We start from the raw sequence: 19,754 nt of genomic DNA, 5'->3' as shown, positions 1-19,754 counted from the left end.
AGGGATTACAAATTATCCCACTGGGGTTAATGACATCACTATAAAAGGAGTGTAGGGAGAAAAAGAGAGCCACAACAAAGTCCTAGGGAGGAATCAGGCCTAGCCAGGAGGTCATGAAGGCTCATCCACAAAGGAGATTGAGAAATGGTTACACAGGAGAAAGAGAAGAGAAGTGTTAGAGAATAGCCAAGGAAAGAATAGACCATCAAGGGGAAGGGGATGGGTCACAAGGTTGATAGAGAGAAAAGTGATTCTTATGACTCTGGAGTACCAAAATTAAAGTAAAAAGAGATAGTCTTAAAGACAGTATTCTACTGTTGAAATTTCTGATCAGACAAGTGAGTTTTATTACATTTGCTTTTTAATAATTGTTAAAATCTTCAGTGAACCAGGAAAATAAACACTGGGATACTACACATGAAGTAAAACATGATTTAAGAAAAGATCTCTCACTCTTCCCCCCATCTTTCTTTACATTCAGCCAAACTGGCCTACTAGCCTTGCCACATAATTGATCGACTGCTTCCCGGTTTTATATGCTTCCTCACATGCTTTTCTTCACACCATCCCATTGGCCTGCAATAACTTTTCTCTTATTTTTCAACCAGTCTATGCCTAAAGGAATCCTACTTAGTCTTCGAAACCCAGCTCAAAAATCAGCTTCTTCGTGGGGTCCTTCCCCACACCACCAATTGGATTAGGTTCTATTTTCTGTTATTTTCCTGTACGGATTTCTTTTAATGTACCATAAACTGCATGAGGGCAGGGATCTGTGTCTAAAGATTTGCACTTCTCTCAGTACTTTTATCAGTACTCTGTACAAAGAAAAGTTAGTAACCCAGTATATGCAAGGTGAACCTAAGGATAATATGTTGAATATTCTATTGGGTCCGTAAAGAAGGGGCTACAACTTTTAATGCCATCTTATCACTGTGCCTTCAACTTAAATACTCGGTATTTACTGAACGAACTTGAAGAGTATAGTAATATTGTTAAGTAAAATACATACTTTAGCGTATGGTGGCTGTGTCCCTGCACGCCCCGCTCCCCAGTCTTATTTTAGACTGCACTAACATTTTACTTACGCGGTGATATCCACTATTCTAGCAGCAAACGGACCTCATAAAAACCGACCAAACTGACTTAAAAACAAATACATTTTCGGTATAGCCATTTCCCTATCTTTCCTTAGGAGGACGTGAGGACCTTTATCTGTACTAGTTTTGACCTAGGGTCGTCTGGGCTTTGTTTTTCTCATTAACGGGGGGTGGGGAGCTTTTCCTTTTCCAGAGTTCTCCATAGCCCAGCAGCGAGAGGTGGGCGCGGCAGGCCACGCGTGCGGGAGCCAGCGAGCCGGGGCTCGTCCCAACTCTCCCGGGGTCCTCGGGGCTGAGAGTGAGTGGGCGGGAGACTGTACGAAAGACTTCTCGAGAAAAAAGGCTGCTCCTCGGTCCGACCCGCTTAGAAAAGCATGGAAACAAGGGAAGTGAAAAGTGCGACCCACGCGGTGCAAATTGGCGGCCAGCGTCTTCCTTCATACCTCGTCCCCGCCCTTCTCTACTAAGATTCCACGGCTCCGAGAACCGGATCCGGCAATTTACGACGGAAGCGGAAGTTGCTTTCGCCCCTTGCAGACACGCGCGCCTCGTTGCATCACCTTCCGCCTCTCTGGGGCTTTTGCTAAGGCTGCCCAAGGATTTGCCTGCTCAAATGTCTCTGAGGGCCCGGGCAGCCAGAGTTTGATATTCACCATTCTCTCCTTAGTAAGCAGCCCGCAAGTGCTGGACTCGAAGCAAGAGAAACCTTGAATGGCGCTGGCTTTCTTTTCGTCCAGTCTTGAGGGCTTGCCGGCTCTCGATATAAAGGGGCTTGCTCGGGATCAGGCGGCTCCTGGGGCAACCTACTTCCTTTTTGAGCAAGATGGCGGGCGACGAGCCGGGAGTGACTCTGGGGCAGCCTCATCTGTCTCGCCAGGACCTGACCACCTTGGTGAGTCTGCTTTCCCACCCGAGCGCTCGCGCAGCTCTGGATTTGGGGGAGACCCACAGAGTGTGTGTGCGCGTGGAGGCGGGCGGGGCCGCGGTGCAGGGCGGCGGAGTTGGGGGCAAGGCGGCGCCCGCTCGGGCAGGGGCTGCCCGGGAGCCGGGTGTCCGGCCTGCGCTTGCGCCAGGTCGGCGGAGAGTCGGGGAGGGGACGGAGGGCCGGCGAGGCTGGGGAACCCCGGGGTGTGCGCGCGCCCCCGAGAGCCGGCGGGCTGCCGAGGCTGCGCTGGAGCGGCTCCTGGAGCTGAGGGCCGGGAACGTGCAGCTTCCCTTGGGGCAGCTGCTGCTGGCGGGGCAGGATGGGGGGCGTGGAGGGCCCGGGGGCTCCCAGCACCCCCAGGGCCACAAGCTGAGTTGAGGGGCTCTGGGAACTTGGCAGCAAGCAGTTTTAGTCTGGGGATATGTGTCTGGAGCGCAAGTCAGGAGCATTTGGGAGTGAGGGGAAGTGGCAGCCGAGAAACATTTATTAAGCCCCTTCTGTGTGCCAGGCCCGTGCTAAGCGCCGGGGAGACAAAGAAAGGTAAAAGAGGCCTTCAGCTCAGGGAGCTCAGAGTCTTAAGTGGGGTTCGGGACAACGTGCAAACAGCTGTGTGCAAACTATAAACGAGACAGATCGGAAATAATCCGGAGAGATAAGTGTCCAGAATTGAGGGGGGTCAGGAAAAGCTTCCTGTAGAAGGTGAGATTTTAGATGAGGTTTGAACGAAGTCCGAAGGAGTTGGGTGGGGATGGACAGTTCACTTTTGTTAAGCGGCATTTTACAAATTGATTAAATTGTAAAGTGCTTCCTCACAGGATGTTACCAAGTTGACTCCGCTTTCACATGAAGTTATCAGCAGACAAGCCACAATCAATATAGGTAAGATTAAGTAATTGCTAAAAGAGTCCAAGTGGAGTCAGGAGATCTAGATTCTATCCCTGACTAAGATGTTTGCTAACAAGTCACTTAAGTGCTCTTAAGCTGATGCTTGCTCATCAGTCAAATGGAACACTTACTTGACAGATACTTATGGAGCACTAATCCTGTGCCTGTTAGGGATGTAGAGAAATATTTAACAACATAACTTAAAAAAATCTTTGTAATATTTCTTTTGTATTGTACTGTATGTGCAATTGTCTATCTTCCTACTATACTATAAATTCTCCAGGGACCATATCCTGTCTAAACTTTCTCCCAATACTTCTAACAGAGCTTGCACACATTGGACTGTTAGTGAATGTTGAAAGGAATTTCTGGACACAGGGAGCTTGTAGTTGAAAAGCCAAGGCTAACCCAACAAAAGTTAACAATACTTTGTTGTATTTTACATTAGTGCTGTGCTGACTCCAGATGGAATTTAGAGAAAGAAGCTTTAACAGTTGCCTTACCATTTCACCACAGTATTATTGTGGGTATTAATCAGGCAACCAGTAAGCATTTATTAAATGTCTTTTACGTGCAAGGCACTGTGCTAGGCACCAGAGGTAGAAAGACAAAATTGAAATTTTCCCTGCTCTCAAGAAGCTCATATCAGAGAAGCAACATGTACACACCTAAGTATAAATAAAATAAAAGGCAATTTTGAGGGAAATAAACTAGCATGGGAGAATCAGAAAAGACCATGGGTATTGGTAGAGTTGAGCTTTGAAGGAAACCAGGGATAAGACTCAGGGTAAGAAGAGAGTACATACCAGGCAAAGGTGGGAGATAGAGATATAGAGGAAGAACAGTTTAGTTAGACCGTGGAATTAATGATGGTGGAAAATTGAACAAGTGAAATAAGGTAAGCATAAGCAAGAAGTGAATAAGCATGAGCTGTGAAACCTACTAAATTGGATGGTTATCTTATTATCCAGTACTAAATAGTATATTTACTGAGTGAAAATTTGATGCTTCTAATATCAGTATATATGGAGAATAATAAATAGTTGATGTTTTTGTGCTGCTTTGAAGTTTGTAAGGTGCTTCATATGTCTCATTTCATCTGCATGACAACCCCTTGAGAGGCAGTACTATAGATGGTATTACTTTATTAAAAAAAATAGACTACAGGATTTGCATCAAGACAGGCATGTTATCTTGTAATTCCTTAGAGTCTTCTCTGTTCTAAGGATCGTAGTTAACAATCTTTTTCACATGGGATATATGAACTTTAGCATTTGAGAAAAACAGTGCTCTTAAAACTACACTAGCTTTTTTATTCAAGTAAGTTTAGTAAAAGCTTAATTCAAATATATGTAGTTAGCATGTTAGCAGAGATGAAATACAAACTTTGATATCTCATTGTTTGGGAGACTGAAAAAAGATTCTCTAACAATGGCTTTTTTGTTCTGAAGTTTGTCTTCAACTGAGCATTCTATTTTTAGTCTATAGAACCACCTTTCTTCTTCCCTTCCCTCCTAACAAGCCCTTTCTATTCCAAAGTAACAGGAGAGACAGCATATTGTAAAGAGCACTTCATCTTGGAGTTGAGAAACCTAGGTTCTCATGTCAGATATGTAATTGACTAACTTTGTGACTTGGAGCAATTTACTTGTCTCTGGAGCACAGTTTTCTCACTTGTAAAATTGTCTGTGACAATTTTGAATTAGGTTGAATAGGAGAAGTTACATGGTAGTAGGTCTTAAATATAAGTTCTTTTAAAAAGTAATAGCTAATATGCCCAGCTAGTAATTCTTTTGAAATGTCACCATTAACCAAAGGAAAGAGTCACCTTGTAGAGTACAATTTATTTACAAGCATTCATTTCTGTTGTTACTTTTTAAAAGCATGTTGTATGTAGTTAGGGTTGTTTAAGTGGTATTCACCAGTGTTGTTTGAAAGGAACATGGTTCACAATAACAGGTTTGGTGCTGAAATAAATCTTACACATCTAGTCCAATCTCCTTATTTTATGGATGAGGAAAATTAAGACTGAGAGATAATAAGTAACTTGTCCAAACTCTACAAGTACTATGAATGCTAATTTACAAAGAGGTCTAAAAAATGTTCTAGATGTGCTTAAGGGCAGCATAATTTTAAATGTACTTAGTCATTTCTGTGGAAAATCTCATGAAAGATGTGTCTTTTACATACTGCTCTTTATTGGGGGGAGGCAGACAATTTTTAGTAGTTGAAGTTCATTGGGACCACAATTTATTCATGTATTGTGTTTGTTATTATACTAAAAACTTCTGGAGTAAAATTTTGATTGTAGTACCAGTAGGACAAATAGTTACCCTTCAGATTTGACCAATCTCTCATAACATTTTATTAAAACAAAATAACTGTTTAACTGGTTCATATTCGATCTTTTGTTTTTGATGATAGGTACAATTGGCCATGTGGCACATGGAAAGTCAACAGTAGTAAAAGCTATTTCTGGAGTTCACACTGTCCGATTCAAAAATGAACTGGAAAGAAATATTACCATTAAGTTGGGTTATGCTAATGCTAAGGTTAGTTGATTAATGTTGGGAAAAGAAAAAATTTACCTTAAATTTGCAAGATGAGTTAATGTCTAACTTTGGAGACTTTTTTCATTGAAATTTTAGATTTACAAACTTGATGACCCAAGTTGTTCTCGACCAGAGTGTTATAGGTCTTGTGGAAGTAGCACACCTGATGAATTTCCTACAGACATTCCAGGAACTAAAGGAAACTTCAAATTAGTCAGGTGATCAATCTAGTTTTTTTTTCCTTTACATATCATACTTTGTTGTCTTTTATGTCATTTTAAAAACCTGAAATGTTTGACAGTGATATGTAACAGCCACATGAAATCATATATTGATGGAAATAAAACTGTGTTCCTGAAAATATTAGGAGCATGGAAGTTGTAAAACTTGCTCTGGACAATAGCAGTTCAGAGTAGTTATCTAATACGTGGGTGTTAGAGGTAATTTTAAAAGTGTTGGCTTAATGTCTTACTGATTCCCTATCCCATGCCCCATTATTTGTAAAATTGCTGTTAAAAGTTAGCATCAAGAAAAGTTTAAAAGGGGTTTTTAATACCCTCTTTTCACAAACTTTTTCTTGCCCCTATCTTCTGAAAGTTTTTATATTTTTTCAATTTTTCTGTAAGAAGTACTGGTGGAGCTTAAAAGTAGTCTTGGGCCAACTTAATTTTTGAGTGTCTCAAAAGGAAATTAGTCAGTAACCTCCTTTACAATGTTTCACCTTGTTTCTATTAGGCATTAAAAGCTTTCTAGGTGATTGTTCACCATAGCTTGCTATTTAGTAGCATAAAAGGTGTTCTGTAGAGATTTGTTTTGTGAGAGCCAACTTGATGAGGTTTGGTGGGATTTTGTGTTTGTTTTCAATTGTTTATAGAGAATTATACTTGCAGAAACATGGACAGTAAAATTAAGGGGCAGAAAAGATCAGCTGGAAAAGAAGATTAGAGATCAGATCATCTGTGTTAGCTCTCCTCGTTTTGCAGATCAGGAAACCTGTTTTGTTACACTATTTGGTTTTCAGTGTGTCATATCTAAAGGATATGGCACATTGGGAAGGAAGAATCCTGGTCTTGGAGTAACCTGAGTGCCTCCTTCACCCCGCTGGTTACTAGTTGTGAGGATTTGGGCAAATTATATAATTTGCCTAACCTTCAGTTTCCTCATTTGTAAGATCAGAATAATACTTGCAGTGCCTTCTTTTGTTTGACAAAACTGTAATAATTATCAGTGTTATTCATTATTGTTATTCAAACGTTGACTATGTGACACTTAAAGACAAATTTCTGTTTAAAACAGTTTTTCAGTAGAGATGCAAAGCTTAACAGAACAACACCTATCCTGTGCTTTATAGAAAGTAATCTCTGCTTTTGTTCTGCTTGTGTTTGGGAGTCTTTAATCCGTTTTGTGATTTAACTTGGTAAAATTGTGACTTATTACATGTTGCATGTTTTAAGTCTAAACTCATTGTCTTCGATATTCACCTTTACCCCCAATTACTAGACATGTCTCTTTTGTGGATTGTCCTGGCCACGATATTCTGATGGCTACCATGCTGAACGGTGCAGCGGTCATGGATGCAGCTCTGCTGTTAATAGGTAAATAGAGCATAAAAAAATTAAGCATATGACATCCATTATAGAATATCAGATAAACGTAGACCATTAGGGATATTTTCTCCAACCTCTTGCCGATAAAGTCATTTAACTCTGCATCTCCTGTTATGGACAGTGACAGTTCTCTTGAGTTCTAATATACTGTAGCAATTGAATTCAAGAATTATTGAGTTTCTAATAGGTGCCAGTCACTGCACTAGATGCTGGGAATACAAAGAAAAAGCAGAATCCTCAAGAACATTATTTTCTACTGCTGGGAAACAGTATGGACACAAATAAGTGTACAGAATAAAGGCAGGAGCATAGAGTAGGAGAATACCAATATCTGGGAGGCGTATAAGAGGTGGCACCTGAGTTATGTCATTAAAACAATAGGACAGGAAGGATAGCTTGTTGAGAAAAGAATTTAGTTTAAACATCTGGGTTGACTTTTAAGTTTACAGAAGTACTCTTTCTAGAAAAAGTCACTTTGAAACATTATTTGAAAGTTATTCGAAATATAAACACTGGCTACTTTTGCTTCAATTGCAAGTTGTCTGTATATAGTGCTAAAAATGCAAGTTTGCTATGACCATGCCAAAGAAGCCAGTGTTGGGGTATCTTTGTGTGCCCTATCACCTAGTCACAGAGAAATTCTGTGGCCTTTGGTCATGAAGGAAACTGAGCAAAGATTGTGGATAATTCAAGGCAGCTGATCATCACAGCCCAGAAAGATTGGAGTGGTAAGGAGGCTATAAACCACATGACAGATCAGAAATATTGCCTTCACCTAGCACTGACCATTCTGGAGTTTAGAGAATTTTTACTCAAAAGGAAAAATCATGACTGTGCTTAAGCAATTGAGTGAGAATGTTAAATAAATGGGGAGGGGGGGTGCCTTGTCATTTGTATATAAAAGGAATGAAAGTATTTAAGACTTTCTGGGAAAGCTCAGAGGAGTACTCATGCTTTAGAATAATCTTCTCTATTGAGAAGTACCTAGGATATTCTGAGTGAAGTGGTTTTTGTTTTGTTTTACCCCACTGACAGCAAAATAGAAAAATGAGTATGGATCTTTAAATTGGATCTTGAGTTTCTATAGTGTAAATGCTCACCAACATGTATATTACTACCAATCTTTTTATTTTCCTTCTTTATGTAGCTGGTAATGAGTCTTGTCCTCAGCCTCAGACTTCTGAGCACTTAGCTGCCATAGAAATCATGAAATTGAAACACATTCTGATTCTACAGAATAAGATTGATTTGGTGAAAGAAAGTCAGGCCAAGGAACAGTATGAACAGATCCTTGCATTTGTACAAGGTAAGTAGCTAGAATAAGTAGTAAGTCACTATCAAATACCGCATGCTAAAAGTCCCCATAGTAACATGCATATATACCCTACAGAATATTACATTTTTTATAAAGGAAGCTAAACCTGAACAAAATCATAAGTCCCAACCCTCATTTTTGTATCTAACGCTTTTGTCATCTGGCTTAAGCGGCGCAAGTATATTTTTGCTCATGGAAAGAGGGTCAGACTAATGTGGCAGAGAGCGTGGTGCATTAGAAAAAACTGAATTTGGAGTTTGAAAACATGGGTTTGAATCTTAGACCTGTGTGACTTTCTTCAGGTCACCTTAGATCACTGGGCTTAAGTTTCTTCTCAGTCGTTTTTTAGTAATGTCTGACTCTTCACAACCCCATTTGGGCTTTTATTGGCAAAGGTACTGAAGTGATTTGCCATTTCCTTCTCCAGCTCATTTTATAGATGAGGCTAAACTGAGGCAAACAAGGTTAATGCAGTAAGTGTCTGAGGCCAGATTTGGGCTCAGGAAGATGAGTTGTCCTGACTCGAAGCCCAGCGCTCTGTCTACTGTGCCACCTAGCTGCCCCAAGCTCAAGTTTACTCAATTCCCTTCTAAATTTAAATCTATGGTCCTGTGATTCTAATCTTTAATTCTTTTCATAGATGGGGAAAAACTTCTAATACAGATGATCTTAAACATTTTAGTTTTCCCCTAGTTTTTTATCTTCAGAAAACACTGGAATGAATTACTTGGTATAAGCCCAGTTGGGTCATAAGAAAATGCAGCATTTCTATGAAATTACCTTCTTTCATCCAGGCATAGTACCTGAAAGACTTGTTTGACATACATATATTACAGGTCAGATGCGGAGGCAATCTTTTGGTTAGTAAAGAGTCTGTAATTTTGTTTTAACATTTATTACAGAGTTAATTACATGGATCGGAACTCAACCAGTCATGGCATAGTTTCCCTAGAATGCATTTTTTCTACTTTGTAGAAATATTAAATATTTTTGTAATTTCCTGTGGAAGAAATTTCTAACTTTTCTAAGCAAAATTATACCCATGCTCAGCCCAAATTTGTATAAGCCTGATGAATTATCTTTTTAGGCTTCTTGGATATCATGTGAAACAAGTATCTAATAGTGTGGTTTCTGTAAAACTAAATCTTGAAACTCTCAATTTTTGGTTGAACAGGTACAGTTGCAGAGGGAGCTCCTATTATTCCAATTTCTGCTCAGCTGAAGTATAATATTGAAGTTGTTTGTGAATACATAGTGAAGAAAATTCCAGTACCCCCACGAGACTTTACTTCAGAACCCAGACTTATTGGTAAGTTTATAAGTTGATATTGTGCATTTCATTTGATACCTCTTTTCTACCTTTCTCTCACCATATTTCAGTTCCAGGGATCTATGCTGTCATCTATGTGAATATGCTCCATTAATAAAATTGCAGCCCTTTCTATATGATAGTTGCCGTGGTCCCCTCAGATTTATCACTTGAGCCAGTTCTCTAATGAGGCCAGATTTATTTGTTTATTTTGCTTTTGGTTTTCAACATTCACTTCATAAGCTTTTGAGTTTTAAATTTTCTCTCCTTCACTCTTCCTCCACCTCCCTCCCCAAGATGCTGTGCGATCTGATATAGGCTCTATAGATACATTCCTATTAAACATTTTCACATTAGACATGTTGTAAAGAAGAATTAGAACCAATGGGAGGAACCACGAGAAAGAAGAAATAAAACAACAACAGAAAATAATCTGCTTCAATCTGCATTCAGATTCCACAGTTCTTTCTCTGGATGTAGACAGCATTTTCCATTTTGGAAATTGTTTTTTGGAATTGTCTTAGGTTCTTGCATTGCTGAGAAGAGCCAAGTCTATGAAAGTCAGTCATCCCACACTGGCTGTTACTATGTACAATGTTCTCCTGGTTCTGCTCATGTCAGTCAGCATCAGTTCATATCAGTTCATAGTCTTTCCAGGTTTTTCTGAAGTGTACTATCATTTTTTATAGGACAATACTATTTCATTACATTCATATATCACACTTTGTTCAGCCATTCTCCAGTTGATGGGCATCCCCTCAATTTCCAATTCTTGGCCACCACAAAAAGAGCCACTGTAAATATTTTTTGTACATATAGGTACTTTTCCCTTTTTTATGATCTCTTTGGGTTACAGACCTAGAAGTGGTATTGCTGGGTCAAAGGGTATGCAGAGTTTTATAGCCCTTTGGGCATAGTTCCAAATTGCTCTCTAGAATGGTTGGATTGGTTCACAACTCCACCACCAATGCATATTCAGTTTTCCTACATCTCCAACATTTATAATTTTCCTGTTTTGTCATGTTAGCCAGTCTGATAGGCGCAATGTGGTACCTCAGAGTTGTTTTGATGTGCATTTCTCTAATCAATAGTGCTTTCGAGGATTTTTTCATATGACTATAGGTAGCTTTAATTTCTTCCTCAAAAAATTGTCTGTATCTTTTGGCCATTTATTAATTGGGGAATGACTTGTATTCTTATAAATTTTTCTTGGTTCTCTACATATTTTAGAAGTGAGGTGAAGCCAGATTTATTGAGGCTAATCCTCAGGTGCTGGAAATATAGTCCCTATCTTCAGGATCGTACTTTTGAAGTATTTCCCTTTGAATAAGACTAATTGTCCCTTGCTAATTTTTTACCTTTGGAAACCCATGTCACCACACTGTGATCAGGCATCCAAATAGGATTTCAGTGGTGATAGCTCCTTTCAGATAAACATAAAAATGTAGCTGTTTTGAGTGAATCTTGTGAAGATAAATAAGTTAGTATATACAAGGCAATTTGAATTTTTAATAAAGGAGTTAGAAAATCCAATTTTAAGACTGCTAGAGTTGAATTCCTCAAAATAGGATGGAATGGTATAAAAAAGGAGACAGCATTTAGAATTTATTATCAAGTATCACTATATGACCATATCCAGAAAAATGTCTGAACAATATTATGGGGGTGTATCTAACACAGGAGTAATGTTTTAGAACTTCTAAACGACCCATTAAGAAAGGCTGTCATATCTCTTTAGCCATGGTTTTAAATTTTTTAGTGCCAATATGTAATCTGAAATCCAGAACACCTGTTTTTCTTTGATTCTATTAATTAACAACTATGAAACATACATGTAATGCTGTGTAACAAAATGCCAGGTCTCTATAATTTTGGAAACTTAATCTGACTCTTGTGGAAAGTCTTGAAATAACAAAATTGGTTCTTAGTGACTTTGTGTCCCTTTTTAGTTATTCGGTCTTTTGACGTCAATAAACCTGGTTGTGAAGTTGATGACCTTAAGGGTGGTGTGGCCGGTGGTAGTATTCTCAAAGGAGTGTTAAAGGTAATCTTTAAGAAAAAATCCAATTCGTTAAAACTGTCCTCTTTTCCACTGATCTCCCTAAAAGAGCAGAAAAAGCTATAAATATGAAAAATGAACTTAGTATCTTAATATCATAAGCTGTTACTTATGTGTTCTGTATTTGTTAATTGCCTTATCTTCTCTGTCTGAATTGTAAGCTCAGTTTGGATAGGGACTCTATAGTATGCCTTTGTGATCCCATGATATTTAATTCAGTTTGGTGCTTTTAATACTTTGTTAATTGGTTGTGATTTTGAACATAATTTTTATTTCCAACTCATCAGTCTTTTAAAAATCCCAAGTTATAGCACACTTTGAAAAATGGTGAAAAATATGCTTCTCATGAACTTATTTACTTATTTCTAGGTGGGTCAGGAGTTGGAAGTCAGGCCTGGCATTGTCTCTAAAGATAGTGAAGGCAAACTCATGTGTAAGCCAATCTTTTCCAAAATCGTATCACTTTTTGCAGAAAATAATGATCTTCAGTATGCTGCTCCTGGAGGCCTTATTGGTAAGGATCTTATTTTCTATTTGAAAATTATTAGATGCCTGATAAAGGAGAATAGAATATCCTTTGTGGAAGAAGGAACCTTTAAATTGTAAAATCTTGATTTTTCAAGTTATATTAGTACTTTTTGGCTCTTCAGGGGTTATAAGAAGTTAATTCACTTACTATTTTTTTTTTTTTTTGGAAACAAAAAAATGAGAACTCTTAGTATACGTTTTCTTATTAGTCTTTAGGTAGTAGATTTTGTATTTGGAATAGTTTAGCAGTGTGTTATGACAGTTAACCACATTCATTTTTCCTTTTTTAAAAAAAAATCTGCATCTATAGATTATATATGCCAAGTGCCTAAATGTGTCACGTCATATTGTATTTGGAGTAGTATGGCAGATGTGAGGATTAGTAGAAGAGAAGATACGACATTGTCTGATTGTTTAAGGATTGATAATAGCATTTCTGGTTTATCTGGGCTTTTACCATTTGACTGCTATGGTACCACTGATACTCGTGAAAGAAGGCAAAAGTCGTGCCGAGCCTAGATTTAGACCTGGACGAGTCCTTAGAAGTCAGTAAGTTCAGCTGCTCTGTCTTTACAGGGGAAGCAAGGTCCGTCAATTTGAACCTACCAAATTTAGTAATTCCAAACATTGTTTGGGAGTGTTTTGTTTTTTAATTGTTATTTGCGGTGGAAGTTCTTTCATTTAGTGAGGGAGAAAGAGGTTCTTTTGGCTAATGTGGGATTTTTAGCTGTAGATTTCACCTCCATTTTCCTTATAATCACCGATAATGTATAGATTACTGTTTTTCTCCAGCTACATCATGTTTGATACATACAAGGACACATTGTAAACTATCTTGTTGTTGCCTTTTTTTTAATGGACAGGAATGAGGTCTCTCCTGAAGTATTGTATAAGACATTGTAACTGATATCAAACTCTGCTAAGTAATGCTTATCAGACAGATGTGAATTTCCAAGTAATTTAGTTTAATGTTATAATTTTTTCCTGTTTAAAACTCTCGTCAAATTTGGATCTTGTTCCCAACTCTTTCTTTGATTTAATTTATAAAGTTTTTGCATATTATTTTAATTTTTTTCTGTAGAATTGGGATATGTGCCAATTTCCTATCTAAAAACACTTTTTAAAGAAAGCCATTATAGAAATACAGATTGTGATGCACTGAATTTTGCAATTTGTTACAATCTATAATATTTTGCCATTATTTTTAGACTTAAGAGGTAAACATTGAAAATAATTCTTTTCACCTTAGGTGTTGGAACAAAAATTGATCCAACTTTGTGCCGAGCTGACAGAATGGTGGGGCAGGTTCTTGGTGCAGTTGGAGCACTGCCTGAAATCTTCACCGAGTTGGAAATTTCCTATTTCCTGCTTAGACGACTTTTAGGTGTGCGTACTGAAGGAGACAAAAAAGCAGCAAAGGTAAATGTTGCAAAACTGTTTATATGCAAAGATTTGAGGCATATGGTTATATTTTTAGAGGCAAAACTAACCATACAATTTACAGCGTCCCCTTCTACCTGCTACACATTGTACTTAAAGTTACATATGTCTATAAACTGTTCTGTTTGCCTATATCAGTACAGAAAAGTGAATTTGTGGGAAACCTGTATTATCGATTTTGTTATGTATTTTGGCATTCTTTTAGTAAGTTATAAAACTAGAGACCATTAATAAAACAAATTGTTTAACAGTGATTTATTAAGTGTCGTCTTCTTTCTGGTGCCAGACTTGTTGCCTTTTACCTTCCATGAAACCTCGTCTGGCTTTGAAGAAATAGGTCTTAAGACCAAATTTCATCTTTTAATGGAAAGGTCAGGTTATATTGGCCGACTCATTTGGTAGTTTTGAATGTTTACAGGTTATATCCAAATATAATGAAAAATGGGCCACCAAACTTTCCAAGCTTTGATTACCATTTATTTCAAACAATCACTTTGAAAGCTCCAGGACAATAAAAGAATTAGGTGATTTCTCAAAATGGATTGTAACTGAATTTGGTCTATAATAATAACTACTAACCTACTTCAAGAAGTGTTTTCTTAGTTCCCTGCTGCTCTTTGATTCTCTCTTACTCTAGGTGCAAAAACTGTCCAAGAATGAAGTGCTCATGGTGAATATAGGCTCCTTGTCTACTGGAGGAAGAGTCAGTGCAGTAAAGGCTGATTTAGGCAAGATTGTTCTTACTAATCCTGTGTGCACAGAAATAGGAGAAAAAATTGCCCTTAGTCGAAGAGTTGAAAAACATTGGCGGTAAGTCTCTCTGCGGATAGGTGTACGGGGTCATTCTTGGTAAAGCTTGTCCTTTCTTTCCTGTCACCTCTATCATCTCTACATTTGAACTTATTCAGACTTTAACCTTTGTAGCCTACCTCCTGTTGGGTAGAGTATCGTTACCTTAAACTCATATCCAAAGCCAAATCTTTCCCAAACTAGTTGCCTAACTTTTTGTCTAGACCACCATAATTTTTTGGCCGTGCATCTTCAAGATCTCAAGTTGTCTGTTTTTTTTAATTTCTGGTTTCATTTTTATTCTGAATTTAACAAACAACGAATAGAATGGATATTTGCACTTATATAGTAGGTCAGAAAAAAAGGATGGTACATGAAACTTACGGATATCTATTATGTAGAGGATTGCTTTTCTTTTTAAGCATGTAAGACCAGCCTGTAACTTCTGGAGCTGCCCTGTTTCTCTGCCCTTCCTTCTGTTCTTTTCTCCCCATTAAAAAAAAAGAGAGAGATGTCTCAGTGACCTTGGGGTGTGGGGTGGGGTGGAGCGGGGGTCCTACCACTGTTTCCTTTGCCCCCCCACCCCTTACCCTTAGAGTCATCTTTATTTCCACTTCCTTTATGTAGTAGTTTCCAAGCCTTGTCCCTACTCTGGCCTAGGTCATCATTGCCAGTCTTCTACATTCCCCTGAATTGTGACTCATTTTGTCATGCTATCTTATATGAAGTGATCATCCTTCTAAAGCCTAATTCATTTCAATAGCAAGTGTCTTTGGTTTGCATAGCACTTTTAGGTTGTGGGTGAGATACAAGGCTTAGCTAACACAGTCCTTACCCTCACGATACTTTATAATCTATTGGGAAGATATTGCATATAAACAAATAATATATGAAAAGAGAAGCTCATTTAGATTTAGAGTCAGAAGGGACCTTCAAGACCAACCCCCTCGTTTTACAGATGAAATTAACAGAGGCAAAGAGAGAGTAAATGATTTGTTCAGGAATGGATCAAAGAAAGTTTCCAGAAGGACGTAATATTTTACTTGTTATAAAGGATGAGCTGAAGTTCAGCAAATGGAAATGACCAGCTGGGGACTAGTGTTTTAGGCATAGGAACAGCCTGAGTGAAAACACAAAAGTCAAGAAAGTACAGGGCGTACATATAGTGATAGAGATTTAGAGTTTGAAGAGGCCTCTAAACAAAGAGCATTTAGTCTAGGAACGTATGTGGGCAGTGACTCTGGCCCAATTTTGACCAGAGTACAGAGCACATGGAACAGAATAATATGAAGCAGGATTAGGAAGATAGGGCAGCCCTGGATCACAGATGGCTTTGAATGTTAAACAGGAGTTTGAACTTGCCTTATGCAGTAAGAAACACTGAAGGTTTTGAGCCTGGGAATGCTAACCACATCAATGCATAAAAAAGGTAAATCTGGGAGCAGTGTCAAGAATGGTTTGGAGGCAGAAACGCCGCTCAGAAGACTTATTTCATTGTTTAGTGTAGGTGGTAATAAAAGTGTCCAGTGGTGGCAGTAAAACAGAAAGGTAGAGATGAGTGCTAGCAACATTTTAGGCAGAATTAGTAAGACTTGGCAACCTGGGGCAATAAGAACAAGTCAAACACTAAGTTTTTAAATGTGGGAAGTAGTCATGAAATGGGGTTTTTTAATTCCTTTATCAACAGAAATAATTAATAAAAATCAGGAAAAGTAGGTTTTGGGGGAAAGATAAGCTAGGTTTTGGACGTCAGAACCTCAAGCAAGGTGTCCTGTGGGTAGTTCAAGGTCCCCAGACTGTATGTGTTGTGTTCAGTTGTTCAGGTGTGTCCAACTCTTCATGGTTCCATTTGGAGTTTTCTTGGCAAAGATACTGGAGTGGTTGGACATTTCTTTCTCTAGCTCATTTGACAAGTAGGGAACTAAGGGTGAGGGGACTTGTCCAGGTCACGCAGGTATTAAGTTAGTAAATGAGGCCAGATTTGAAGTCAGGAAGATGAGTTTTCCTGACTCTAGGCCCAGTGCTCTCTATCCACTGCTTCACTTAGATCTCCAGTCTATACTTTGGGAAGAAAGGTCAGGCAGGACTAGAGAAACAGAATGGGGAATCATCTTTATGAAAGGGATCATTAAAGCTTCTAAGTAAGGCCCTTTATTTACATTTTGATTTCCGTCACTAGTCCCCATCAGTGTCTCTCCATCTTCCAGCTTTTGTTTTGACTCTGTTGTAAGTATTTTCTCCAAAGCAAGAGCTATATTTTATATTACAGTACCTTCCCAGGTATAGTAGGAACTCAAATGTGAAGTAGAATTTAACCTCAAAAGTGAGCCAGAATTCTTGATTTTTTATTGAAGAAAATAATCCTCTTTTTTTGGGTGTGGCCTGAAATCACTATAATTTTATCCTTTTGTTTGATTATACCTAGCTTATGAGAGAATATATAATTCTCTTTTTATGATAAAGTAAAATTTGATGTACCTCTGTTATGGGTGTTTTCCCACCAGCTAGATTGCATAATACCTTATGACATGACCAATATATGGAGTCATTGTCTTACTCATTTGTTACAGGGGATGGCCTTTTTTTTTTAATTGGGGAGGGAATTAATGGTAGTGATTCTCCCTTCCTCTCCCCCACCCCTCCCAAGAGAGACAAGAGAATCAATGCAGCATTTTAAAGAGTTACGCACAGAAGAGAACAGAAGGAAATTTAAAGGGAACTGCAGACAATCAGGATAACTTTGAAACTAATGTGTCAAAGTTAAATTTTTTTTAAATGCCTCTAATAATTTTGTGGTTCCACATATGATCCTCTTTGTATGTAGAAATGATCTTGTTTATTTGTGTCTTAACAAGTTCTTAATAACAAAAAATAAAATTTAAAAGTACAGTACATTTTTCTCACTGTATGCTATCCCGTCTCTTGATATCAGTAATAGTTTACATTTATGTAACGTAAATGCTTTCATCACAACAACCCTATGTGGTAGATAATGTAAGAATTATTATCCCTATTTTATAGATGTAAAAGTTGAGGCTTAAATAGAAGGTCTTTTGATTCCAGCACCAGTGATTTTCACTCGTCATCACATAGGCCTAGCCAGAGATTACAGAGACCATGATCTGTGGTGTTCATCTGTACATCGGGTTTCTGTGTTTTCTAATATGTGACGCCTTCTGCAGGAGGCCTTTCTCTGGTACCCGCAGCACTAAAGCCTTCCTTTTCCTAAGACCGTCTTTAGTCTATTTTGTATCTTGTGTATACCTATTTATAAAATTAACTAAAATGCCTGCCTCGTTAAGATGTAAGCTTCTTGAGGGCATAAACTCGGGTTTTTTATGTTTTTGCTTGCTTTGTTCTTTTTGATAATCATGATGTCTGGTCCATGATAAATACTTGATTGATACATCGAGCCCTTTGCCAATTTTCAAGGGCTATGTAAAAATTACAGCTGTTATTATGACAACCTAGCTCCACTTTTCCCATTAGTAGCTCATTGTGGACATAGGATATTCTTCAGGAGATTATTTCTGTCTGCCAGATTTATCTTTGGGGTCAAATACTGTTTGCAGAGGTTGTTCATTTATAGATAGGAGTTATGATGTGCGCAGATGCTTAGGTGGACTGCTCTTTATGTTGATTATGTTATAGAAGTGGATTCATCATTAGTTATTTAATGCTATATTTTCATTTTACAGTTTAATTGGCTGGGGTCAGATAAGAAGAGGAGTGACAATCAAGCCAACGGTAGATGATGACTAAAGACCTATCACTGAGTGTCTAACTTTGGCTGAGGAAAGAGATTCCACTTAAATCTAGGGGTATATTTTCAGAGCAATAATGGAGAATTAATTTCACAGCGCGTTACATTTTGTGAACGCTGGATAGTTTTCTCATTTCTTGTGATGAAAATTTAACCTCTGGTATTAAAATACTAGTCAGTGTCTGCAATAAATGTAAAAATTGGCATAACGGTGGATTTGTTCCACATTTTAGCAGAAATTAATCATTCTCATACCACATATCTAATTTATACATCAGTGCAGGTTTGAAATTAAGATATGTTTACAACAGTCAAGGCACCCTCACTGTAGTACGTTTAACAAAACCTGTTTGAAATAAAATTTTTCTTATTTTTTCATTGTTCCTTTGAATAGCCCCAGGCATCAAAAATTGTTTCAGCAGTAAAATACTTAAAGAAATAAAACTTTTTTTGAAGACCAGATTCTACTTTGCCCCATGATTTTTGTTGTTTTTCTTCTGACACTGTATGTGGAATATATATTTTGGAAATAAATTGGCTTTAAAGCAAAATTGCCATTTTTTAAATAAATAGGAGCTCCATTAAACGGAAACATCTCTTCTAGTCCAGAATGTATTTAAGTATATTCTATATATGAACTAGAATACAGTGCTTTCTAGGGCTTTTCTACCACTTGCCCCTGGTGGGTCACTGTATTGATCAACAGGTAAAGACTTTTGCCTGTCCCCTCCTAATTACCGTGAAAGCATCCAGCTGAGTCTTCCCCTTGAAAGGAACTATGATATAAGTAAAATATTAGCTCTTTGTAGCAAATATTCCAGTATTCCTAATCAGCTTTCTTTCTTTTTCAGCACAACCCATATAATAATTTTCTCTGGCTCTTTTCTGCAGTCTGTATGAAGTTACCTCATGTTTGAGAATCCCTGTGGAGTAATGAATAGTCAATTGGCTTTGGAGACAGGAAGACCTGGGTATAATTCTCACCTGTTAACATAAGTCACTATCCTCTCAGTTCCTGAGTTATCCCTTAAGAGATAAATCAGCGGAGGGAGTTACACCATGAGAAGTTCTCTATATTGTCCCCCAAAATGCTGTCATCATAGGGAGGAGGAGAGACACATGTTATCCAGTTACAAATGCCATTTAACTCAGTCCCCAACTAGCCTCAAATCATGTAACAACTTAAATCTCTCAGCCACCCACCATAACCATGACAGGAAAACAGGACCTCAGAGGTGAGGAATGATAAAGAATCCCTCCTTTGGAAGGATTGTTATGTGGAAGAAAAATTGGTTCCCCTTGATCTCTGGGGCAGGATTAGGAGCAAGCAACTGACTGGTAGAAAGTGGAAAGGTCAGTTTAGGGGAGATAGAAAGGAAAATTTTCTCTCACTTAGAAATTAAATAAGGAAACAAACTGCAAGGTCAAGCCCCTTGTCCAGTCATCAAAGTAGCAGTGCTGGGATTCAAACCCGAATGATTGCAA

At 38.2% G+C, this 19,754-nt stretch overlaps 1 protein-coding gene across 2 annotated transcripts; it reads left to right on the top strand.

The window, feature by feature from the left end:
• The first annotated feature begins 1,792 nt into the window (after positions 1-1,792).
• Positions 1,793-18,731, top strand: EIF2S3 (eukaryotic translation initiation factor 2 subunit gamma). 2 transcript variants are annotated; one of them, XM_036744969.1, is made up of 12 exons: positions 1,883-1,989; positions 2,838-2,901; positions 5,332-5,459; positions 5,556-5,677; positions 6,960-7,054; positions 8,214-8,372; positions 9,556-9,690; positions 11,640-11,734; positions 12,119-12,263; positions 13,527-13,696; positions 14,355-14,527; positions 18,205-18,731. In XM_036744969.1, the coding sequence occupies exons 1-12, from the start codon at positions 1,921-1,923 to the stop codon at positions 18,266-18,268; spliced, it is 1,419 nt and encodes a 472-aa protein (XP_036600864.1). In that variant the 5' UTR covers positions 1,883-1,920; the 3' UTR covers positions 18,269-18,731. The 2 variants fall into 2 exon arrangements, with proteins under 2 accessions (XP_036600863.1, XP_036600864.1); XM_036744968.1 differs by lacking the exon at positions 2,838-2,901 and having other exon boundaries at positions 1,793-1,989.
• The last annotated feature ends 1,023 nt before the right edge of the window (positions 18,732-19,754 follow it).

This window comes from Trichosurus vulpecula, chromosome 2 (genome assembly GCF_011100635.1).
Source record: "Trichosurus vulpecula isolate mTriVul1 chromosome 2, mTriVul1.pri, whole genome shotgun sequence".
Classification (NCBI taxonomy): Eukaryota; Metazoa; Chordata; class Mammalia; order Diprotodontia; family Phalangeridae; genus Trichosurus; species Trichosurus vulpecula.
This window is presented reverse-complemented; position numbering and strand designations above follow the sequence as displayed.